At 47.7% G+C, this 26,156-nt stretch overlaps 1 protein-coding gene across 1 annotated transcript; it reads right to left on the reverse strand.

The window, feature by feature from the left end:
* Positions 1–8,913: 8,913 nt before the first annotated feature.
* LRRC58 (leucine rich repeat containing 58) lies at positions 8,914–25,306 on the reverse strand. Its single transcript, XM_035540360.2, has 4 exons — positions 24,788–25,306; positions 16,361–16,489; positions 14,752–15,029; positions 8,914–13,241 (listed from the first exon to the last, which is right to left on the reverse strand). The coding sequence occupies exons 1-4, from the start codon at positions 25,279–25,281 to the stop codon at positions 13,033–13,035; spliced, it is 1,110 nt and encodes a 369-aa protein (XP_035396253.1). The 5' UTR covers positions 25,282–25,306; the 3' UTR covers positions 8,914–13,032.
* Between the last annotated feature and the right edge of the window lie 850 nt (positions 25,307–26,156).

A 26,156-nucleotide genomic window follows, 5' to 3' on the forward strand; every position in this document is an offset into this window, starting at 1 on the left:
GAACACTCCCTTGTTATTGCCACACCATCCTGTTGGGTGTGTGACCTTTCAGAAATTGTCTCATAACAGAAGCTGCCCACTATAATTGCATGCCTCGTTAGGGCACCTAGGGACATGTGGACCACTCTTGCAAACTGAGCCCAAGAGTTGCACTCGGAGCAGTTCTCTGCTGCTTGCTCCATTCCTCCCAGCACATCCTGGAAGACTGTCCATTCAGCTGGTCAGTCCCTGCCAAGAAAGGTTAGCTGAGGCTGAGGACAGCAGCATGGACTAGGTCACCTCTTGACATGCCCATTCATACCTGTCTTCTATGTTGCTGTGAATTGCTTTAGGATGACCTTTTAACTCACTCCTGCCATAGCAAAACATTAGGCCAGTTTGTGCTGCCCCATCGGGCAAGGCAAGGACACAGCACTGCATCTTCTGAGACTGGAAATAATCTCTCAGAAAGATGATCCCACAGCCTGCATTTGGTTGACGTGGACCCCACCATTGCTAGGCGAACATGCCACGACCTTAGGAGTGCTCCAGGTGAGGAAAGGACTAAGCAAAAGTGGTGAGAAACAGAGGAATCCAGGGGAAAACTTTTAAGGACAGGGTAGAAGAAAAGTGCCTACTAGTGACACAAGACCTACATCCTCTTGTAAGCAGAAGCCATGGCACTTAAAGAAGCCCAAGGCAGGAATATCAGCTGCAGCATGGTTTCCACCATGCCCAGAACTCAAGCTCACTCCCACCAGTGGAAACTGGTTTGCTACCAACACCCTGCTCACCCTGCCTGTTTCCTATGCAAAGTAATCCGAGATTCACCCGACGGGAGGTCAGAAAGTTACAGGAGGCTTGGGCCCGAGACGTCACCACCTTGCAGCCACGGTTTGGCAATTTCCCCACAAGAAATGAGCCGGTGCTTGCAGTGGAACAGCCAGTGTGCTTTAGCTGCCCCCGTCCCTTCTGCTCCTCCTGTTAAAAGCAGGACGATGAGAGTATTAAAAACTCTCTGAAGACTTTCTGCATATTGCTAGTGGTAGGGGATCAGCCTGTCTGCAGATGGGGCAGAGGGGCTGGGTCTGCTGCAAATGTAGGGCAGCTGGCTGGAGCTCTATCGGATGTGGGACGGAGGCCTGTTGGTTTCCCACACCCTTTCCTAATTATTATTTTTTGGGGAAGGCACCACGAGGAACACAGGAGATTAAGAATTAGGTACCATGTCAGGTGAAAGAGAGGCAGGGCAGGGTTTCTAAGAAAACAGCAGGTCAACGCCACGCAGCTGCGTAGTGGTGTGGTGGAGGAGGCACCAAACGCTTATCTGGCTGTGGCAAATGAGGATCTCCACATGGACACAGTCCCAGGAACGTGAGGCAAACAATTGCCTCATCTTTGACAAGATCCTCTCCAATCAGTTGGGATCATTCCCATTTTTGAGAGCGATATCCTGAGGGAATGAGGCTTAGTCAGTGTGTGTGTTCATCTGTCCACTGTCCCCACTTTGTCAATTTTTAGGCCTACTGGCAAATTGCAATGAATTTATCAGTGGGTTGGGACTCTTCAAGCTATTAAGTTTTGACAAGTTTCAGTAGCTGGACAGAGAGAGAAACCTGGTGAATCATCCCCTGTCCCTCTCCAGCAAGGGACAGGAGCAGGTACACAGCTCCTGTGGGACACTGGCAAATTCCAGGCAGAATCACCCCTTATGGCAAGCCAGAGGGCCTGCTGGTAGGAAGACTGGTGGATATCCTTGATAGAGTTGCCCACAGACTGAAATCCTTCCTTTACCATCATGTGCAAAATGGGAAAAAAGCAAACAAGCCCATAGTTTACTGCTTATTGTTTTTCTACTTGTATTTTCCATTGGAAACTATTTTTTTTATCAGTCCTCACTTTTGATGAACATCAATTTTTTGAATGTCGATTTTTTGACTCATGTCCTCCAAAGTTTGGTGGTGCTTCAGCAAAAGACCATGAGGGACCTGTGTCCCACACCAACACTTCGGAGGACAGAGCTCCTGAGGAATCCAGCCGGGGTTTGCACAAGCCCAGTGCATGCTGACACAGGATACCGGGAATTTTGCTAATTTTAGGTAGGCGACTGGTCATGCCAGATGTATCCAATAAACCTGCCTGCTCTTTCCTTTAATACAGTCTCGATGTATTATTTTTATTAAAGGTTTAGCACGGCCTGGAACCCAGGGGAAGCGTTCAGCTTCTTTGATGCTAATCTGAACCACCAAAGCTTTCAAGGTTCGCTCCGTGCTGCCAGCAACACCCAACCCCAGCGGCGATTAGTGGTCTCCTGGGAGGTATCTCAGCCTCCTAGGATGTGACAGGGAAACAATAAAGTCTCCAGTGGCGCTGCGTTTCAGCTGTGCCTGTCTGCTAAATAACAGGTGGTAAATGATAGTTTCCTTCAATTGTAGCAGCTCATGACTGCTTGTGGAGTCACACAATGATCTCACCTAGGTTATTCACCGTGTTCTTTCTTCTACCTGGCACTGTGAAGATGTTTTTCTTTCTAACAATAGAGAATAAAAACAAAAACAAAAACAAAACCCTTTCTATTAACACAGATCTAACACACAGCCAGTGCACAACAGAAGCATCCCGTGTTTCTGGCTCTGGCTGCCACATCTGAAGCACTTTGCTTATTACGTTTTGCTTATTACAGGCCTTTTCAGGTGGTCCTTTGCCACAGCAGGGGGCCTGGTCCTCGCCCTGGCTGCTAAAAAGGGATGACAACATGAGGACTGAACAGGAAAAGGAGCACAATGGGGTCACAGAAATTATCCCTTCTGTGTAAGGGAGAACAATGAGAGAAGAAAGGGAGTACTGCGTGCAGGCAGGTGGGAGCAATGGTAGGCTACTAGGGCTGAATCAGTCTGCTGAATCCATGAGAAGCCTCATCTTTCACAAGGACACTGCTGTTAGCTTCAGGGACAAAGGCAGAATGGGAATGAGAAAGAGGGCCAGGAAGTTACCGCTGCCCACATTTTGAGTGGATACAAATGCCAAAATTTAATACACTTGACTTCAGGGAAGGAACCGGCGCAGGTGGGAAGGTGAAAAAAGTGGCCTGGTATCTCTGAAGGGACTGACACCTGGAGCCATGCGTCTGGCAGCCAGTGTTCTTAAGAAATCTGTCAAGTCAGGAGCAGATCAGTATGTCTGAAGAGCAGCAAACACAGAGAGGGTGAGCAGCACGGAGAGGGAAAGGCAGCTGAAGGGAGGGTTGCGGTGCAGTTCCTCCACACCCAGCCTCAGGCCCACGCTTTGCAGTTTATTCCTTTATGGCATCAACACAAGATCTTGGGTGATGACATTATCTGGGGAGGGGGGTGGGGTGGGGAAGACAAACATATCCCGGAGGAAGAAGAGGTTGAACTTCAGGACCTGAGCACCAGCTACTGAACAACGTTAAAGGCTGCGGGTTGTAGGTAGCGTGCTTTAAGCCAGGCCACAGCTCTGCTGCAGGCCAGGAGTTTGTAGCTGAAGGTAGAAGAGAAAGTGGAGCAGTAATTGGAGAAGGAGAGATGACCGTGACACAAAAAGGCAAATGCAACCCTGGCACACAAGTTGCCAATTATCTCTTGCTCTTTGCAAGAGCCAGCACACACACAAAAAAATACATGAAGTAAAACTATTGTTTAAAATGTGGCTTTGCTGCAGCTTTCTGTGGGTGCACAACACCCAATTTAACAACTGCTTCAGTACACCTTGACAGCGATGGGCATCGATCTAAATACATCCACATTTTACACCTAAAATATATGTCACATGGCAGATTTTCCACGTCCTTTAAAGTTATTTTGAGTCAGGGCTGCGTGCCTCAAAATCAAGGATCGCCAGTGCAGGCTTCATATGAGATAAATACACTGGCCACTTTGTTGCTACTAAGAAACTTGAAGCAGCTAGAGCAGATTGCTTTACGAAACTTTAGAAACCGAGATGGGAAAATGTTTTACAACCCACAGCAGCTTTGGCTGCGAGAGGTTGCTGTTATTTAAGAGCATTATAATCACTGACTTCATAGAGCTGCACGCACCAGCCCTGATGTTGTAAACTCCTCAGTCTCTCTGAAGCTTTTGAAAGCCATTCATCGTGGCTTTAAAACTAAAAGAAACACACCCTTTTTTTTTTTTCTTCCTTAAGAAAAGGAGCCTTTGAAAAAGTTCATGAATAGATGTTTACCAATGAAATTTGCATAGAGAAGAAAATTATGACTGGATAAAAGATCACGAAGACATTTGTCAGCTTTTTTCACCCTGGAGAATTAAAAAAAAAAAAAGTTAATGGCAAAAGCAACGTGACTTTCAGGCTTGAAAATGCTGTTGCTGTAAAAGGAGAGAAGAGAAAGTTCTTGCTGACATGGTTGGGCTGCCGTGTAAAATGCAAGTCAGGTGGAAACCTCTGTCATCTTCAGGCACATTACTGCAAGGAGAATACCTGGGCAATAGAGGATAATTTTTTTTTTTCTTTATCACCCTACACAATAGTGCCAGTGTCAACAGTTTCTCATAAAACTCACCAACTCAGCTTCTGCAATGGTTGGTTAGTCCCAAGGGTGCCCCAGGTTTCTGGCAAGTAGGCTTGGGAAAATACACTGTCCTGGCACCTGGAGTGGTAGCAAAAGATGACCAGAACAGCCTTATTTTCAAAAGTCATGTGAGCCTTCTTGTTGCCAGGCTATTATTCTGGACTTCAGGAATTAATGTACTGCATGAACAAAGCCACCACAGACCCATGTCCACCTCCTGCGGTTGCCTTGACCAGGACTACAACTATTACAGTTGTCTGAAGAGCCTCTGGAAGAAGGGAAAGGTTTTCCACAGGTGACGAACCAGCCATTAGCTTCAAGATTTGCTGGGTCATGATACCTGTGAATTTCCTCACCTCTATCCATAGGCAACACCATGGTATTTAAATAACGTCAGACCAGAGCAGCTATGCCTCATTTTGTCATGGCAAAGTGTCTTTAGGTTTCACCTTTGTCCCCAGCAGCTGAGCAACCTCTTTCTTCAAGAAATGAGCTTTAGAATGCAATAATGGCATAATGGCAAAGTCGCCTGGCACTTAGTGAGCCTAGGAGGCACCTCGCATAGGCTACATGCCTCTTGTCTGTGGGCACACTGCTCACAGCCAGGGCTCTGCTTCCACGTCCTCGCTAGCAGCCAGGCCAGCTCCCAGGAGAGCTTGTTTTTGGGGACAGCCACACACTGCCAGCAGTAATTACAGCAACTGCCCCTGCCCTCAGACGTTGCGCATTCATTTTTCCATGCTGAGGGAGGGCAAGCCCAGATAATCCTCTGCTGTGCAAATGGCATTGCACAGGGGGCATTTGCATGCAGCTGGTGCAGGTAAACAAGGATGAGCCCGGCTTGTCCTTCCCTCTGCCCTCTTTCCTGGGGGAGCTCACCAGCCGCAGCTGGCTGCATGAAACGGGGAGCCCAGGAGTGGGAATGCACCTCACCCGGGCTTTGCCAGCCTGCTATTAACGCAGCCCAAGTTTATAGCAATAAATCAGAGCAGAAGCAGACTTTTATGCTCCGCACAAACAGGGTGAAACGCCCCCGGCCCTTTATCAGGAGATGAAAGCACTCCTGGATGTGTTCCACAGCAGATTTTCCCCTTGTTAGCGGCTGTACAGACCTCAGAGCTCAGGGATGAAAATACCCGCTGCTCTTACAAGCCCAGCAGCAGACAATCGTGGAAGGTTTTCACCTCCTAAGGCCATACCTCTCCCCTCCACATGCACACCAAACAAAGCTTGCTTTCCTAGAAGCACGACGAAACGTCTGCGGGCAGGATGCTTGACGAGCTGCCCTTGGGACCGGGCAGCGGCACCAGCCCCGGCCAGGATTTTGGGCTGCCCTTTCCCTACAAACCACCACGGAGGGTTATCTTCAGACAGGTTTCTGAAGCTGCAAAGCAGCCAGATGCGGTTGCAAGCTGTGAAAACCAAAAATAGTTTCAAACTTTCCTGAACTGTTTCAAAACATGTTTCAACCAGCCCAGTCACATGGCTTTCTTGCAAGGCCTTTCATGATTGTATCTCTGGGTAGGAGACTCGCTGCTGCTTTAAAGGAAGAAAAAAAAGAAACAAACAAACAAAAAAGAACACAGTTTAACCCCAGATATCTGAAGAGAATAACTAGGGAACGTAAGTTTGGAAAGCACACTGCCGTGTTTGTTTGAAGATAAAAACGCTGCGGCGAGCCGCTCAGCTCTTCCAGGCCACCCTTCGCTGCCTCTCCCACCTGTGGTTACGGAGGCTGTTTGATTGCACGCATGCGATGCACGCTTCAAAATCCTCCAGCCAGCCCCTTTCAGCGGCGTTGCACGTAACAGAAAACAAGTTGCTTTCATCAGCTCACCGAAGCCTTTGGGTAGGTTTTACGAGCGGAGGGCTGAGCTCGCAGAGCCCCCCAGGCCCTTCTCTAAGAGCAGGGGAACATGAGGAGAAACAAAGCGCTGCCCTGAGCAGCTCGAAGGATCCACAACAGCGAGACTTGAGGGTTGCAGTGACCTGCTTACTTGGCAGGAAGGGTATTTTCCAAAGCCAGACTTCTCCCACCTCCAAAAAGTACCTGGTGTCCTCGAAGCAGAGGGCCATCATCAAGGGAAACACAAGGCCCCTTACTTCTCGTGGCCACCTCTGCTCCCATTCCTGTGGTCGGCCACAAAACAAAGTACAATCCTGCAGCTGGCGTACAGGTCCTTCTACCAGCAGCAGCTGCTTGTGCCCCTGCTCATGCAAAGAGTGATGTGCCGGGCTCCAGCTTGCAACCCACTCCCATCCCCGCTCCAACCCGTATCCAGATGAAGGGTTTGTTTGTCCTCCCAGCTTACCTCCTCGTAAGGGCCTTGTAACACGCCTGGTCTGTCATGTTCCCTTACACAAGAAGGGCACTGCTTGGTGAGATCTTTCATTGCCAACGCACCAGTGACGCTTTTCTGAGGCATGCAGATGGCAGCCAGCCTTGTGGGGCTTTGACACGTTGATCCAAACATAATATTTAGGATAAATATACGACTTGTTTTTCAGTACTGACTTCAGGTCCTGCTTTATCCACAGAGCCAAAGAAGGGGCTACAGACCGGGCATTTGGGCAACACTCTGCCCATCCATTAATCCTTTGTCAGTCTGACAGCAAGCTTTGAGCTGCCACCTGTGCACCCCCAGGCCAGGACCAAGAGAAGGGCAAAGGGACCTGCACACAGTGTTCTCTGGGTGACCACTCGTTAAACTTAAAGCAGAGGAGGTGCCCTCGCAATCCTGCCACAAAATAGGGGTTGGAAGCAGGACTCAGGGGCTCTGCCATGGATTCCCTTCCCTCCTTCCTAAAGGGACCTTGGCTGCTGTTAGACCTTATCAAAACTCTCCACTTCACTGACCAGTGGGAGAGGAGACCGCAGCAGCAAGGTGCTGTACACAAGTGTGTACACTCAAATCTCCTCTGAAAGTCACCCGAGAGCAGTGGCTATTGGCAAGGGAAGGGGCACTCAGACAGCACAGCATCTCTGGACTTGTGACTAAAGGCTGAAGATGGCATTGGCCTTCTCCATTGCAACCTGTGGGGAGTGCTAGGACTAACTAACTTCCAATAAATGCTTTAAGTATTTGGCAACTGCAACCCAGTAGCTCACTGATGAGTAAAAGTTGCATAAATCCAGCTCTAGGCGACCACCAGGAAATGTAGAGCTCTCCTTCTTGAAGTGCATGCCCACAGCATCAACATAACATTCCCCTTTAGATCTACATGATCCTGAAATACCAATCTGACCTTCTGAGCACCTGCTTGAGGTATCTACATACCTCATGTCTTACTTCTCATTGCATTCCTGCTAAAAGCAAAGGAAGTTTGAGAGCCACGATTATTCCTTGAGATTAGAAGAGGGGCAACCAATCTCAAGAAGATGCTGGACATTGGGAGAGACTTTTGCACTAGAAGGAAATAACAGCATCAAAACCCAGAGAGGTTATGGGCTCTCCATCCTTGGAGGTTTCTAAGACAGCTATAGACAAACCCACCGTGACCTGAACTAGTGCTGGCAACAGAGACCACCAGAGGCTCGTTTGAACCAATATTTCTGTGATTCTGCTATTATAGAAAAGGTATCAAGGTGCTGAGAAGGTTACCTTCATATTAGTTACAAAAAGATGCAAGAATATTCCCAGCTTGGTTGTTACAGGCAAGGTCACTGGATTCCTCAAGGTTTTAAGCTATTTTATATGGAGCTGCTGCCCTATTTGAGATTTTCATTACATATGAAGTTGACCCATGTCTGAGGTAGTTTCCGATGAAGTTACTATTAAATAATTCTTGTTTTTACGGTCTGATTTTCCAATATGCCACGTTTCTGCACTGACCTCTGGTAATTGCACTGCAGCATCTGAGACTTACTGGCAGTAGATTACAAAAAAATCTATTAAGGATGTAGAAGGAAACATGGGATTACACAAGAAATGGGAAGACAGTTAACACGATCAGAAAACTAACATTCAAAAAAATCATTTACAGGTTTCTGAGTTTGCATATTAAGAAGAGTGAATCAGTTCGAGAACTTCAGAACTGATGTTTCAAATTGTTGGAAAACTCTATCACATGCTGCCTTCTCTTGTTCTTACATTTATCTTGCCCATAAATTACTGCTACCTTTAAACTCTAGAGCAAGCTTTGGCAATGCTATAACAGAAGTAAAACAGGGTCCTGCCCATAACATTCTCTGTTCCATAAAAAATTGGCCCCAAAAGCCAAGAGTTTCAGCACCAACTCTTGGTTTTACACAGCACGGGACAAATCTAACCTGTTCTCAGACCGTGCACAGCCCCATTTTTTAACATTTACGATTCTGGAAGTGTTCTGCTCGCAGCAATACCAGGAATCGAGATGTTGGCAAATAACGGACACACACAACTGTAGAAATAACATTTTTGGTTTAGTGTTTACAGTTTGTTTTACAGCTCATAATGAAACACTGTTAGAGATATTCTACACCCAGACATTTCTAGCAAAGTACACTTCTAAAAACATAAGGCACTTTAAGACTTCCTAAAACAAATGCTCATGATAAAAATTCAATGAGAGGGCTAGATGAGAACCTTTCTAGCCTTAATATTCATGTCAGTAAAAGATCAATCCTCTAGTAAGGCAGGCAAATGAAATAATCAATAGAGAGGCTTCCAAGATAGAGTTACTGCTGTATTAGTGTGCATTCTGAAGTAGTCTATTTGGAGTATCTTCAGTTGGGGGTGGTGGTGGCGGCGGCAGAAATTCATCTGCCTGGTGTGAATAAGATGCATTAAAAGTAGTTCTTTGAACTGGTTAACAAAGACACAGTGCAGGGATTAAGTTTCATTACTTTCATTGGATTAAATTCCTTCCATTCATTATCGCCAACAAGAGTAAGGAACAAAAAGGAGCTGGTTCTCCCCTCCCTCCCCCCTACTCCCATTATAATTCAACGCAAGATTTCAAAGACTCAAAATGACCAGGACAGAAGCCCGTGAAAAACTGCATCTGGCCACTTCAGAGTATGTTTAAATATTCATTACTGACTTCCTCAAGTCTCACCTCTTATTAAAGAATAACAAACATAAAAGAATTGGCAACTGTATAAATTGTTTCCAGTCAAATTGATATTTTGCTTCTTTTTAGTGTGATCCCACTGTTCACATTAAGTACCTGCATTCAGAAACACACCACCAGCTCCTCTTGGCAAGGAGATGGCGGGACAGGGGAACAATGCCAGCAGGGCCCTAGACCCTGCGGGGAAGAGGGAATGAGCAACTTTGCTTCACACACTTGTGTCTCAGTTTAAGAACATTTTCAAAAGCCAGACATGCTGGGCTGCTGTAGCAACAAGGGGACTGATACCAAAACACTGACTGAAGATTTCAGCTGGAGGCGCATCTGAAGGAACTGAAGTCCGCTGTTTAAAAATGACAAAAAGAGCTATGAGCCAGACTGCTGGCAAAACCACTGCCTACTTCTCGGGGTGTTCAGGAAGGGGACAATAGGAACCTACCATCCATCAGCATATTTTCAAGTTTTGTCTTGTCCAGGATGTTATTGTCCAGTACATCTTCCGGTCCTTGAGGGCTAAAATTGCTGAAAATCTCAACTCCTGGGGGGGCTCAGTATGTTAGCCACTATAGTACCAACCTGTATCTCTAGTCCTCTCATATCCACTTTCAAGGGGAAAAGAAACCAACCATTTGTATTTCTTACGGGTCCCTGATTGTTGTACATCCTGACTTACTTGAATTGCACTTTAAAGCCCAGCAGCACAAAGAAAAATCATTAGCTATATTTACGAATATACATAAATTTTTAAGAGACAAGACATCAAGTCCAGAATGCATAGATATCCACTGCGTAAGCGGTCAAGTTTTGACCTGGCTACAGTAAAGCAACCACAAAAAACAATTGTCCTATTAGTGTTATTAGAATTGGGGCAGAGATGGGTTGCTTGTTTGTTAGGCAAGAAAATGCAGCTAAGGAAGGAGCTAAATCAGAGCCACACACACACACACACAGGTATTACTGCGTGAATAGGAACTGTGGCAGCAAAGCGGTTGTGAAATCTATCTTTGTAAAATGAAAAATACATCACTTCGAGACAGCTCCTGCTCAAGAGAGGCAGGCAGCACGTCATGGCCCTGAGCTCAAAAGATCTTGAGATCTCAACTGGTGTGGTTCACTTTCACTGGCAAAAGAGACAAGCTCCAGATCACGCAGTAGTTGCTCGCTACTGTTAAACTAGCAGTAAATTTAAAGTTGTGGCTCTGCAATCAGTTTACTGTCCTTTAGCATTTGTACAACAAGATTCACTCGGGACAGGAAGAAGCATCTGAAAAAAGAGATGAAGAAAAAAGCATAGGCCACTCACTGATCCCAATTTAGCTAACAGCATGAAGTCTGTTTCTCTCAAAAACTGTAGGTTCTTCTTTCCAAGCAAACCTCACAGAATTTGCCAAAGTGATATCCTGTTGCTTTGTACTTATACCTTTTTGTGTCTTAAAATACACTGTTAAAAGTGATTTGGAAAGGCACAGAGCATGTGTCATTTAATTTCTTCTGCATTTGTGTGTTGCGGGAATCATTAGAGTAAGTTGCAATAATTAATAACTGAAGAGGTGCTATTTTACAACCAGATAATTTCCTTCAAATTCTAGTTCTCTGCAAAGGAAATCCGGGAAATGAACAGTACTGCCAAGGAAATGCAGGGCAAGAAGTTAAACCTGCACACCGAGTCAGACTGGAATGTACAAAGTTTCACAGACCTTGTTCTTCAGGTCACACTAAAAGAAAAATTCTAGCTTAATAATAATTCATTTTTTAAAAAAATCACTAAAGCTAGTTACAAGGATTAGAATTATCAAAGTGCTTTAATAAAGTGTCAAGCATAATTAAACAGGACCATTAACACAGAGCTGCCACAAGATATCTGAAGAGGCACGTGTTTTCCAAATGAAAGAGAGAAGCACAGGTTTTCAGTTTCCCCCTTAGGACCAAAGTGGGTTAAGTGAAGTTGTGCTTGTTCATTTAGTTTCTTAACACAAAATATTTGCTCTGCTCGTGCATGCAAAGGCATAGTTGGATTTGCTGTACTGAAACTGCAACAAAAGGACTGTCTGCTGTGAAATATTAATAAAGGGGCAGCTCTCAATGAGTGAAAAACACAACAGGCCCATAAGTAGATCTAAAAATACCTGTCAATTTCAGTTATATTTTTAACAGATATTTCTTTGTACTTAAAAATTCTGAACAATTTTCTGCAGCTTTCCTATAAACATAGTATAAGATAACTGAATGTGCTACTTGAACAATCCAACAGGCTGCCAGATCTATTATAACAAGAGCAAATGCAAACAAATAAATAAGGAAGAGGCTTCAAAACCACCTCCAGCAAGATGCTCAGACAACATGCCTTATATTCTTCCTATTGGCTTTTCATCTCATAAGTAAGAAAAAAAAAAACAAAAAGCATTCTCCACAGCACATCTGTCCGTACTTTCAGTTCACTAAACTTCTGTCTGCTTTAAACAGATGAATTTAAGGACAGAAAGTAACCCAGTACCAAGCATAGCAGAGCTAGCTTCAGCAGGGGGACGTAGCTGTTTAAGAACAGGAAATGCCAATCAAGACCTTTCCTGCAATTCAGATATAAAAGCAGATTTGCTCCAGTAAGCTGAGACTCAAGAACATGCTACAGAGCATCACATGTGGTCCCATGCACAGGCACATATGGCCACAGGTCCGAATTAATACCAGGTCTCAATAGAAGAACTCATCTGTCTTCTGAAGGCACCAAAAAGACAGCAACACTCCAAGTGTCATGGGAAGAGGCAGAGGGAGGAAACAAGGAATGCAGCTAGAAGGAAACACTAAGGGCAGCTTGGTGTAACAAGGGAGAAAAAAGGGTGGCTCAGTTCTATGTCTGTAACGTCTACAAAAGCACAGAGACCCTATGCCTCTAGGCAAAGGAAGAGTGACCAGAGTTCAGAAAATCTTCTCCTGAACAACAACAGAAAAGCAAGTCCCATTTTTGGTGGATGGGTGCAAAATCTGTAACTGAAATCAAAGGAGACAACAAAGAATCAAAACGTGATACAGAACATTGGGGTCCGCGCATACTCACATGGCATGATTAGCCTGTTTCTAATTTACCACAGTGTTAAGAGATCTGGACAGCCTCCTTTGCTCTGCAGGATGACTGAAGTCCAGTGAAGTGTCGTGTACTGAACGCTTCTCAATCTGCCAGTCAGAACAAATCCCCCTCCCCAGCCTGCACGAGGGGGGTTCCCCAGACAGCAGATGTTTCTAACAACCCCAGGCACCCTACAGGCAGCATGCCACCGAGTTAGTTCTAAGTAGCACTGCACCAAGCAGGCGGAGGCTTGCTAAGGTGTTCTGTCCCCTACAAGGACTTGAGGACAGTTTCTCGTGAGCCCCTTCAGGCCAGAGAATCATGCTTCGCCATTCCATTATTGCTTGTCAAATACGTTTTCCTTCCAGTCTTCCCATTTCGTTCCCTGTTATCCCAGGAGGACTTTCTGCATCCTGCGTGCAGCCACACTGGCTTCATCCTCAGAGTCAGACTCGCTCTGGGAAGTAGAGCTCTGGGAGGCCGAGCTGCAGGGTGAGGAGCACTCTGGGGAGCACAGGTAGTGCATCAGCGGGATGCGGTACTTCCCACAGAAGTCAACAAACTTGATCTGTCTGACGCAGCTGTCAAAATAGACACCTGTAAGGGCAGAGGGCGCAGTTAAAACACGAGACCATGAGTGGAGAAATATGTAAGCTCTGCAAGGTGGCTGTGTCTGGTGCAAATGCCTCAAATGAGGATTTGGCACAGCACTGGATGGGGAAGCAGAAGGGATACTGGCGACAGAAGGGACCAGAGCATCTATGGAAATGCAAAATGTGAAATTTCTTTTCTTGGTAAAATAAATAACAGTAATCCTGTAAAAATGTATTTAGTAGGTGCTTTAGAAAGGCAAATTCTACGTGAAAAGACATAGGACAGCTAATTCCAATGAGATAGTTTCTTCTAACCATTAAGGAGCAATCTCAGGCTGGGAATTTGCAAGCTTCTCCTTAAATGTTGATTTAATTTACTCGCTCTATTTTCAAAATTTGTAAAACCTCCTCTCCCAGCTAGCAACATTGTGTCCACGAATAGACCCTCTCTCTTTCATGGCTCCACTTCTCTTCTGCTTGAGTGAAGTCACCATGCTGAGTTTGGATGCTGTTTTCCATGGCAACAGTGTTGCTGTAACGCACAATTACGTTCTCCTCCTGTCACAGGGAGTGATTTTAGACACTGACATTTTCAGAAGTTTCCAGCAGTGTTTTAAGTCCTGGCTGGTTTGGAGCAATCTTTTCCCCTGCAGTGTCAGAGCAACGCTGCAGTACTGTGCTAGTTTATAAGGATGAGCAAGAAAAGAGCAAAAAACAATCCACTATTATTCCAAGCTGTGCAAAGCTCTAAAAAAAGGGAGCCTTTATTGCTTTTCCAACACAAGTTCCAGCCCTTCCACCTTTGCTTACAAAGCTTGCTTTGATATTGTCCTATAAGGAGATAAGATAACGGACTGCATTATGGCTGCAAGGTAGATATTAATTAATGATTTTCCTTAATCTCTTCAAGGCCAAGCGCACAGATCATTTACTCTGGATAAAGATTAAGCATTAAGCCAAATTAAGCTCAAGGATTCCAGGCTTATCTACAAAGTCCTCTCCATACAGGTACTACACGCTAGTTATCCCAAGCAAGAGCTGAATAAGTTGCTCTTGGTAACAGCCAAGCCCTACAGCCTCCCTACTCTTTTTGCATCTGGAAACGAAGCTTGCTGCTCAGCAGTCCAATTACAAATGCTTGCAAAAGTTCTCCTGTCCATTACTCAGTCTGCGTTATGTCAGGGCAGGTGGGTAAGACACTTCCGAACGTAAAAGCACCGTGGAGTGCTGGGATGTGCTGTAAAGATTTCTGACAGAAGCACTGCCTGACATTCCCACGTAAAGGTAATAAGTCAGCACTACAACTTTACACGCTGACTCCTAAGTTAAGAGGAGAGAGTATAACAGCTTCCTTAAAGACAAATTTCAGGAGAGCTGGAGACAATGAAATACAGCCAGAATTTGGGTGCCACGACACATCCGACCTGGCTGAACTGCTAAAGACACGGCAAGTCGTAGGGAAAGAAAACCCACCACGCAAAAAGCAGGAAGAAGAGCAGCGAAGGTGAACCTACCACCACATTTAGGGTTGGGACAGTTGCTGGCCAAGCTCAGATACCGGACAAGATTCTCCGGGAGATCACTGGGAGCGTAGGGAACGTTGCGGGTTTTAATCGTGCGTCCAGCCAGTTCCTGAAGGCTCGGGGGATTGTAGGTCAGGTCACGCACAAACCGAACGACCAGCGGGTTCCCACGCAAGCTCAGCTCTTCCAGGTGGACCAGGTTAAGGATCTCTCGAGGGAGGTAAGTCAGGAGGTTATTGTGCAGGCTAAGAGAACGCAGGGAATGCAGCCTGAGGATGGAGATGGAAACCCAGTCAGGATGTGCAAGCAAAATCATTCCACAATTGCATTACACAGACATGATTACTCCCCCCACCTCCTGCCAAACTCTTTCGTTTTTTCTTCTTTCTAAAGCATAAATCCACACTAAAAGAGACTCTGTTACTCCAGCACACACAACGCCATACAGAACTTGGCTTGGCTCCTGTATGCCTGTTAAAGAGACACTCTTAAATGTGCTGCTGTGCCTCTCAGTACACACCCCACAATCCCCCCCCACACCCTCAAAACAGTAGAACAGACCAAAAGTATTCAAACTGAGTGCTTTCAGTGGGAGATAATGTTCCCTTCTACCCAGTGGAAGCATCAAAAACAGTTTAAAGCAATACTTCGAATAAGTCACCTGCTCTCACTCATGCATTAAAGACAAATGCTGCTAGGCAGCCAGCTCTGCAAAGCCCCGTGCTTTCATTGCTTGCGGCTGCATCCCCTTGAGCTGTGATACTACCAGATCCCAAAAGCTTAGCAAGGTCAGGCCAGGCTAGCATCTGCACGGGTGACAAACAGTAACTTGGCTTTCAGAGGCAGCGTTCTCTCTGAGAGCACACAGCAATGTTCCAGCACAGGGCCCAAGGATGCTCTGAAGCCAGTACAAGACACCTGGAGTCATTAAACATTGCACCTCAAGAACAACCCCGCTACACCATCAAATTCCAACTCAGAACACTCCCTGCTGCCATCCAACTGCTTCTGGGGTTACAGCTACACACTGAATTCTTCACTCCCATCTTAGGATACCCATACAGAGTTTGTGTCCTCTTTTCCCCATTATGCAAGAGATAAAGTAGTAGCTCATCCTCTAGAGCTGTGTCATAGGACTTAGGGAACTCTAAAACTTTCTGAGATCCTAGAATAAGAAATGCCAAGGGAACATAGATGATGGTACAGCATAAAAGCACAAACACACATACGAGAAGGCTTTGGGTAAAATGAAACAAACCAAGCATTCATCATGAAGAACACGGCAGCACAGCAGCTATTTTTTTCTGAGTTGCCCAGGTACTTCTCAGGGCTTCCCGTACAGATCTATGAACTCACTTTACAGTGTGCACTTGGTGACATTTTTTTCCATAATACTTTGATTGAGATTTCCATATTGCACATTTGTGGCCATGCAAGGATGGTGCTAAGGATCACCACTAAGGATCTTCCTGTTGAAGCCCAGCCACATTAAAACACTGAAAGACTAATAGGTCCTCCCACTTGCTTTTATCCACACAAAGCAGAAGAAGGAGTTCAAAGAGTTAATTACAGCTGGTGGCTGATGACAGTAAATACTCACTGTGCCAGCTGAGGTGGAATGCTCTGGATCTTGTTGTCACACAGAACTAGATAGCTTAGAGAAGGCAGGTTTGCTAATTCAGGTGGAATTGAAGTAATGAAATTCCCTCCAAGGTACAGAAATTCCAAACTGAAAAACAGAAGAGAAGACACTGCGTTATCTCATTAAGGTCATTGCCAGTTTCATTTAACAATAGATCTTCTCATCTCCTGCATTTCTTAAAGAAAACTCACAGTTGACTATGGATGAGATAATTTGCTGTGGGAAAAGAAAAAGCTGTTACACACTAACTACAATAAAGCTGCTGTTTCGTAACATATAACATTGAGATTTACCTCCGGTCTCCTGCAGCCACCATTACATCTGTAGAAAGGCACTGGACATCTGAGTATTACTATTCCAACCCCACAGGCAAAGCTCCTGCTTGTGCTTCCAAGGAAGAGCAGTCTGCACACGCACGGTCTGCAGCAGTAATGCAGCTCCTGCTGCAGCCCGTGGGAGCTCTCGGTTTCAACGTGAGCAAAGCAAGGCAGTAGTGGCTCTTCCTGAAAATCCCACTGGCATTGCCCCTACACAAGGGCTACTCACTTTTTATGGTGCCATTTGACTCCTCAGTGACTAACTGTAATCTTTAGACCCAAGTCAGAGGCATCCTGTCCTGCTTTGATACAACTCGCTGACCCTACGGCTGCAACAGCACAGGGCACACTAAGCCACACACATACACACGTGCAATTTTTCAGGCAGACTGGTGGTTTACCAATATCCAAGAGTCCAAAGCTACCAAAGACATTAACTGGGCTTAACTGCGGCTTGGATCTAAGAATTAAAAAAACAAACAATGAAACACCTCATGAACATCCTACCAAAACTCAATGGATGAGAGACACGCGAGGAGAGGCACTAGAGCCCTTCTATCCAGCATTCACTGTGCACCTCTGCCCTTCTTCGAAAAAAAGAAAAAGTTGGCAAGCAATTGGCCATTGACACTTCTTCTAAATTGTTGCTACAAGTCCCCATGTCACAGAGTCACATTGCTTTCCTCCCCTGTTCTCAGGTGTTGTCTGGAAGAGGAACAAAGGAAGATTCAGTTTGGGCACCCAGTCTGGCCGGGAAGGAACCCCGCTGCTGCCAATCGTGGTCCAGACAAATTTTTTCCCCATACCTTTAAAATGTGGATCCCACACTTCTGCCTGCAGAAGGCTGCAGTGCTCAGGCTGCCTCAAGCTCTCTGGTACGTACTCGGGTATGACAAAGTGGGTACAAAATTAAGTTTGAAACCTAAGGCTCTGAAATGGCCTAATTTGACCATAAGAAACTTGCTTCAACTGAGATGGGACTGCGCATTTGGAGGTTATTCTAACCATGCAAGAAAGTACATGGGGAAAAAGAAATAAAAAAAACAACAAACACCACTCTAGCCTTTTTTCTACATAAAAGGCCTGTAGGTGAGAAGTGGGGGTTGGAGTAAGGCTGCTGTGCTGGGAGCACGTCAAGAGGAGATTATTTTTAATTAAATTTTGATCCCATAACAAAGCCCAGAATTTTAACGAAAATTCCTCCTTCAACCTCCATTGTTTTCCAAAGTTGGATTTAGGCTGCTTGGCTCTCATTAGGAATTTACTGCTGACAATACAATTCCTTTGCATATTTTAACTCTGTGCCATTGCTGGTGCTCGTACTGAAAAGTGTTGGACAAGGGAATTTCAATAATGTGGATTTCAATGTTTAAATAAGCTTTAGATGTGTACAAGTCTCCATTTCCTAGGAAAAGTGAATAATTAACTCTTTTTCCTCTGTGTTTGAAGACAATACAATTAAAAACACATACTAGCACGGAAGGGAACAAGGGCAGCAAAATATGCGGTAAATGTTTTCAAAATCCCCTTCAAGCCACAAAATACATAAATTTCCAGATCAGCTTACAGCACAAACTCAGTGTGCAAAACCACTGCCAACTGCTTACAGCTTTCAAATCCACTCTGCTTAAAGTCTGTGTAATGAGAGCACTCATTACTAGCCAAGATGTAAAGCCCCAACATCAGGCTACGAGCTGTCCTGAACTGAAAATCCACTAAATAATGTAATTCCTTTATGGCAACAAAGGGTTCTCAAAAACTGTTTTCTTTTTACCTGTCTTCTGTATCACCGTTTAGAGGTCTGTAGATCAGTAACTCCCTGGGCCCAGCCTGGTACGTAGGATTTAGAATTTTCAACAGCAATTTGAGATATGAATTAGGTGGTTGATGTATATTAAAAAAAATAAAGGCAGAGGGAGGGAGTTTTGAGACTAGAAACAAACTTATTTTAAATGCAGCAAAGATATCCTCACAGCTTCCACTGAAACACAGCTGAGTAGGAAGAAGAAACCCATGATCCCTCTGTCCCCGTGCCCTGAAATACATTTGCTAGAAAGGATCCAGCCTCGCCTTGGTGGAACAAAGTGGAGGAATTCCTAGCAGCCATTTCTGAACCAAACTGAAGCGCCAAGACTTGTTTGAGCACAGCTAATCGGGACGAGGACTTCAAGGAGACACAGCCATGTTGTAATCGGTGCTGACCGCATGGCGCGGGTCACAGGACAGGAGCCGTCCCTTTCTGAACAAGACCAGGTCGAGGAGCTCGCCTGGCCCGGAGCACCCAGGCAGCAAAACCCCCATGGAGCCACAACCGGCTCTGCTCTCCTCACCAAAGAGATGAGGCAGTGCCCGGCGTTTGCCGTAGCTTTTCATGGCAGGACCGTAACAGGGAGAGAGCGCCGAGCTCAGTGGCTGCTTTAAGTAACCCTTCACATCCAGCTCGGGCCCCGTTTTCCTGACAATCATTAATCCTCATGGTCATTGAACCACCCAGCTAAGGTCTCGTGCATCGCTGTGTACACAGAAGGACGAGAGCTGGAATTTTTCTGTACTTTCAAAAGTCAGTCCGGGAGCTTAGAAGAGCCAGAGAGCAACCAGCCCGAGAGGAATATAAGTTAATTCCCATTTCTGAAGCTAGAATGAAGGCAGTACTTCCAGCCTACCATACAGGATCTGGCTGAACAAGTTGCAAGAGGGGCACAAACGCCCACGATCATTGCACCATGGCTGCAGCACGAGATCTTTCTCTATGAGACTTCAGAGAATCAACACGGGATGAGCGCACGATGCCAGGGAACAGCAGATGCCAGGGTTGTCCCACCTCCATTCCCTTCTCCTCTCATTACAAGGACTGCAGTCTCTTCCCTCTACACAGCTGGTACTTGGTTTGAAGTCTGTGAGGTTTTCTAATCTTCACTCCTCCTGTATCTTTGGAGAAAGCTGGCCACTGAGCTCGAAAAGTGATTTCAAGAGCAGGAATGTATGAAGATAATCAATGCTCATGTGTGTGGGCACACGTGTCAGATCTCATTTCCTTGGGAAGAGAGAGGCTAAGGAACGGCAGCCTCGAAGGGGAGCAGCACCCAATCCTGCGTAACAGGCACACAAAATGACTGCAGACTTCTACACACACCTGGCGTACAGCCATCTCGGGGAAAACCAAAAAAAAAACAGCTGACAGAGCAACTAATGGAGGCAGACACTTGCTCTCTCAGCTTTAAGCAACGATCACAAATGAACTAACAGAAAGCTACAGCCCCTTTCAGCCTCACCCAGGCGGCCCAACGTGCGCGGTGCTACTTACAAGCTGCTGCCGAGCAGCAGTTGGCACTCCGAGCCCATCACGTGCCGCTCCTCTCTAGCAGGGGATTTTGCTCCACCAGACTATGAGGTGGCAGCGTAAATCCTTTTACATAAGGGAGGGGAGCAGGGAAATGTTCCCACAGCTAGGAAATGATGCAGGTGGTGGCAGCAAAGTGTACTTACGACGTGCCAAGAGACTGTACGTTCTTGCTGGAATATGTCCGTGGTGTTTCCAGGTCATTCTGTACCACAAACAAACCAAAAAGCCCCCAAACACTCAGTAAATAAGAGCCTGCTCCGAGCACAAGAGCTATTTTTAACGCCTATCAATTACCATAACTCTTCCATAGTCATGCTTCAGGAGGAGAATATCTTCTGGCGTAGAAGATACTCAAAATTTCAACCCATCCGGTTTCCCGATAGATGCTCCTCTGGATAAAATTTAACAGCTGACATCAAACAGATGCATCTTAATAGGTAATCTAAGAAAGAAACAATGACCCTGAAATAGCTCCGGGTCTTTTTAGGATAAACTTTTTCAGTGAGAAATTTCCACGGCAGTTTTGAGGCTCATGCAAGGGAGGACTCTAAAAGCAGCCCACACTGCGCTCCTGTTAACCCTGTTCTACAATTTGCTAATTCCCGAGAGAACGGCACGGCCTTTGCTGACATGCAAATTTAAGATCAAACAGCTGTCTGAAAATTATTTGCAAAACGTTTGAAGAGGGGAAGAAAAAGGGAGGCAGCGAGCAGATTTCCTAATGCGGTATCTTTATCAAAGCTTCATTTGCTGTTTTTCCCACACTGTAACAGCCACTCTTAAGTGCATGCTTGTCTAACATGCTGAATAAAAGCAAATGCTCTGGTTTTCATTGCATCTAAGACTTTACACAAAACTTGGATGAATCCAGTTATGAGCCTGAGGCCTCTGATCCCAGCCCTTGAATAACAGGGCCTTACTAGAGGTATCCAAGCAAGAAGGAAAAGAACACGTGGCAGATGCCTGGAAAGTGCCTGCTCCTTTTCTGTGCTCCTTCTGCTTGCTTCTGGTGCTCTACTGTACATGAGCAGTAACTGAAAGAGTAAGACTGAACTCCAAATTCACCCCAGAAGATTTAAGGTATTCAAGATTCAAGGCATTTCACTGAGCTGTACAGAATTCTTCCCTTTACGTGGCAAGACATCTCCCAAAGCACGCAGCGATGAGGGCAATCTGTGCACCAATAAACCCAAAGCCACAGTTCAGATGGCAAAGATCGGAGCTGTGCTTTGCCAGCCTGCCTTGCCAAACATTGTCCAAGCCCATCAGAAGCAGATGACTGCACTTCTAGCTCCGTAATACACGAGGCTCCTTCACACATCCCCAGCCGGGCCAGCAGAGAAAGACGACACACAACCAGAGCAGCAGCACAACACCTCACACTGAAAACACAGCAAGGTCTGCACTGGAGGGAGAACTGCAGAAGAGATGATACTTATGACCACCCACGATAAGCTCACCTTGTATTTGGCAACAGACACAGAGCAATGTAAAGGGAGCTGCTCTCACCCATCTGGTGCATTTTCTAACTTAAATTCACAGCAACAGCCAATGCCGCAACCCAGGCCTTGCACTATAGTGACACTGCTCGCTGACAGTAACTGTGGTGGGTGGCAGGCACACGGGAGCTGGCACAGCCATAAGACAAATAAAAAAAGCCCTCAGCAGGGCCCACATTTCCCTTATTTCTCAGAAACTTATAAGGCTGTTTCAAATCACCATAAACTAGTTTATGGTGGAACTGGGAGGAAAGAGCAGCACTGCATTTTCCACAATGCCTCTCTGATAGAGAACACGAAGGAAAGGCTATCCTTCTTTGGAGCCAGCACCAACCTACCGCCACCACTAGAGCAACCATAGTCATCCACTTACGAAGCCTCAAGAATTAGGACATCTACAGGTGGTCCTTCCAAATCTGCCTAGGAGGTAACTGGCCATCAGGGGAAAGGCCCTCCTCACTTTCAGTGCACAAAGGTTTGTGGGGACAAGGACTGGGCAGAAGGCTGGAGCTGGAAGGAGTAAGGCCAGACAGCAGGACTGGCTGGGGTTCTTATTAACGTGCCAAGTCACTAGCATCATGCTAAGGAAAGACCTGACCCCAGCTTTCTGCAAAACTCTGCGTTTATTACCTTCATGTGCGTAAGAACACTTGACACATCTCTCATTCCAGTGCCTGTGTGTTTGTAGTTGCCAGCAGGTTCCTTCTCTTCTTCTTCAGCTGATCAGACCCACCAGCTTTCTGTTCTTTCAGCTTCACCAAGCAGACTCCTTACCTTTAAAACTGATGCGTTATCCTTTCAAAAACTAAAACAGAAAACTGTATGGAAAGCAGAGGAAAGACACGAGGATTAACTATTAAGAACTTTCTAAAAAGATCTCGTCAGAGCTCAGACATTCTCTTGAAACAGGAAATATTTCTAAATCTCTGCAACTCCGCTCAGATCCACAGCTAGCAGCTGGAGCAAATGCAAAGCTGCCAGGGTCACAAGAAGAGAACTGTTAGCCTCAGGAACTGCAGTACCAGCAGGAGGAACGTGTCCGGTCAAAGTGCTGCCTGCATTCCTCTGTGGTCTCGGAGACCAGGAGAAATGAGAAAAATTTCTTTTATGGGAAGTGGTATATGGAAAAAAGCTCAAAGTCCTGGCTTGCCAGCAGCGGTGAGATGGACACCTTGCAGCTCAAGCTGTGAGGTTAACAGAAGACAACAACTACACCAGGTCCCAGCTCGCTCCTGCTTGAGCTCAGAATCCAACAGATGCCTCTGTGCTGCCCTGCCACAACAGCTGGCCCTGCTCTGCTCCTGCTCAGGCTCATTTTACCCACTTCAACACTAGGCACGCTCACTTTGCCGACACCTCTCTTGTTGGCAGGTGGGAATACAGTCTGGCAGCAGTTCCCCTCCACATTTCTCTCTCTATTTCCTATCCTTTTGGCAAGGGTGTCAGGTCGCTGGCTATCTGGCTCCAACGAGCAGATTCAAGATTTCCTGTGGAAGAATATTAAATTACGAAGTGCTGTTTTCTCCCAGCTCTGGCAACGCAGTGTGCTCCACCCCTTTGTTATTTAAACAGTCCCTGATACAGAAGGGTCACTGATGGCACAGTGGTGAAGAAACTGACAATCCTGGAGGAGCGTGAATCCACTACCTTGAGCTAAAGTTCAATTTTATTGTGGTGACACACTAGCAGAAGTTCAATGAGTTAACAATGATTAAACAGGAGGCAGACACAAGCCGGGTCTAGTTTAGTTTTTCTACCTGACACATCATTTTGTAACGATAAACCCACAGTTCAATAGCTTTGTCTGCATCTGCCCTCTCAGAATTGTCATTCTGGGGCTCAAGCATGACCAGTCAAAAACAAGCCACAGGACAGCACAAACAGGATCTGTGCTTCAGGGCAGGCCGGAGGAGCCAAGAGAGTACTTTGACAGCGGTGTGGCATGGAGCACTGAGCACAGCCTGCTAGGGCACCGCATGCCAACTGGCACAGCCTGGTGCCTTCCTGGGGTCAGCAGTGTGAAAAAAAATGGGCTTGAGGTTTGTTTTCTTGGAAGAAAAATAAAATTAAAAGGAAAAAAAGAGAGACTGAGAGAACTAAAGCCATAGGTGAGAACATGCAGAAGCAAAAGGGATCCTCTGCCTCATAGGCATGCACAACTGGATCCCAACTACAACCTGGGCAGCTACCATGTGTGTTGTGGAGGCAACGCAGATCATCTCCCATGCACAACTGACATTGGCCTCCTCTCCTATGAAACTGGTGCCACTGTCCTCCTTTTCTTTGTTGTCCTTGAAGCGACTGCTCCTGAAGAGAGAAAAAGCTGAGACTCCCCCTCCACGTGGCAGCTCTGCTGAGAGGGGCGCAGGCCTTCCCTAGCACTCCCAGTGCCTCAAAGCACCTCCTGATCTCACCCTAGCCCAGGACTGCTCCAGATCCTCAACAAGAGCATGCTGTGCAGCTGGGCAGAAGCTGCCACACACCTCCCCCTAGAACTGTGGGAGACAGCACCCCGTGTGCTTGCACTTCCACTGGGTGTAGCTCTGCCGAGCCATCGGGGTGAATCCAGCTTTTTGGGGCCAAGGTTGCTGGAATTTGTGTAAGAGAGGCTGCCTCCAACGAGTTGCTTGGCAAAGGGCTGGAGTGAAGAAAGAAAGTCCAGACCCGAAGAGCCTTGCAGGGGCTCACCTGGGGCTTGAAGACTAGCAGGACACACTGAGGTGTCCATGTGTGAGGAGCGAGTCAGAGCACAGCCCCCGGGTAGCCCAGCAGATCTCAGTGGTAACAACCCCAGATCAACGTGGTCAGCCAATACCCAATCCTACATAAGGTCTGTTCCCACCCCAAAAACTTTAACCGCGGTGATTCAGCCCTGGGCCTGTATGTCACCACCCTGGGCTGCTCTAAACCAGACCACGAGCTCGGGGCACCCGGGCACAGCCTCGTGCTCCACACCTCAGCCCTACCAGGCCCACGCGAGACGGCTGGGCGGGGAGACACACCACCACAGCCCAACCACCCTGGCGGGCCAGGGGCTGTGTCAGCAGGCTGGCGTGGACCACCACGACCACCAAACACCTCTCCTCGGCTGGGAGCCTGCTCTGGGGCCAGACGGGGAGGTCCCGACCTGGGACCCCCACGCCCAGCCTGGGACCCCCTGCCCGTGTCCTGGGACCCCAGCACTCGCCTCCTGGGACCCCCTCGCGGCTCCTGGGACCCCCCTCACCTGCGGAGCTCCTGTATGTCGGGCGGGATGCCGTGCAGGCGGTTGCCGCCCAGGCTGAGGCTCTGCAGCCCGCGCAGCCCCAGCAGGGCGGGCGGCAGCTCGGCGAAGCGGTTGCCGCTGAGGTTGAGGACGCGCAGGGAGCGTCCCAGCGGCGCCTGCCCCAGCCCCTTGGGCAGCGAGCCGGGCCCGCCCAGCCGGTTGTTCTTGGCCAGCAGCGTGTGGAGCCGCGGCAGGGCCAGCAGCCCCGCGCCCAGCTCCGCCAGCCCCGTGCCGCTCACGTCCAGCAGCTCCAGCGCCGGGAACCACTGCGACAGCCCGGCGGGCAGCGGGCCCGACAGCCGCCGCGGCGACAGCACCAGCCGCCGAGCTTCGGCGCTGCGTCGCGATCGCAGCTCGGCAGACAGCTCCAGCTCCTCCTCAGCCGCCGCTGTCGCCTCCTCCTCCTCCTCCTCGCCGCCCGCCACCGGCTCCTCCAGCTCAGCCGCCGCCGCCATCCCGCTCGGCCCCGCTGCCCCGCCCCGCCCCGGAACCCGCAGGGCGCCGCCGGCCCCCTCCGGCCATGGCCGGTCCCGGGAGCGCCGCCCGCGGAGGGAGGGGAGAGCGGCGCCATGCAGGTTGCGGGGTTCCCGCGGGGAAGCCGAAGAGGCTGCGGGTCTCTCCGCCGCCCCGGAACGAGCATGCAGAGAGGGGCGGTGTGGTGAGAGGGCGACGAAATGGCGGCGACCCTCGGGTTTGCCTGTCTCAGGAGGCTTCGCCACGGCTCTGCTGGCCGGTCGGGTACCGCTAGCTCCTGCCGTCAGCCCGCTGCTCGCCCCCGGGGCACAGCTACCTCCCGCCCCCGGCTGGGCAGCCAAAAAGCCGCCGGCACCTGCCCGCTGCACAGGCTCCTCCACCACACTCGGTGGAGTAATGTGGTGTAAAAACGTGACTACTCCTAACCATAAAATTAAGCGTATCTTTCCACACCCAGTGTCCCCCGACGCAGCTCGGTGCTGGGGGTGGGTCCCAGAGGCTCCACCAGAGAGCCCCCAGCTTCCCACAAGAGCTCTTTGGCCATTTGGAGCAGAGGTAATTTCTCAAAAAACTTCTCAAAAATAAAGGCTCAGAAGTATCTCGGCATACATCGTGTGGCTGAGGTTGGCAGGGACCTCTGGAGGCCATCTGGTCCAACCACCAGCTCCGGCAGGGCCACCTAGAGCACCTCGCCCAGGACTGTGTCCAGGCGGTATTTGTATATCTCCAGGGATATCCTTGCCTGGACATTAAAACACAGCTTTATTCCTGATTAAATCCGCAAATCTTCCCTCTGAAAGTCTTTCAGGCAAAGAGGCCTGATGCAGTTCACAGGCTGATACCGAAATGACTTTGG

The sequence above is a fragment of the Cygnus atratus genome, chromosome 1, assembly GCF_013377495.2.
Source record: "Cygnus atratus isolate AKBS03 ecotype Queensland, Australia chromosome 1, CAtr_DNAZoo_HiC_assembly, whole genome shotgun sequence".
Classification (NCBI taxonomy): Eukaryota; Metazoa; Chordata; class Aves; order Anseriformes; family Anatidae; genus Cygnus; species Cygnus atratus.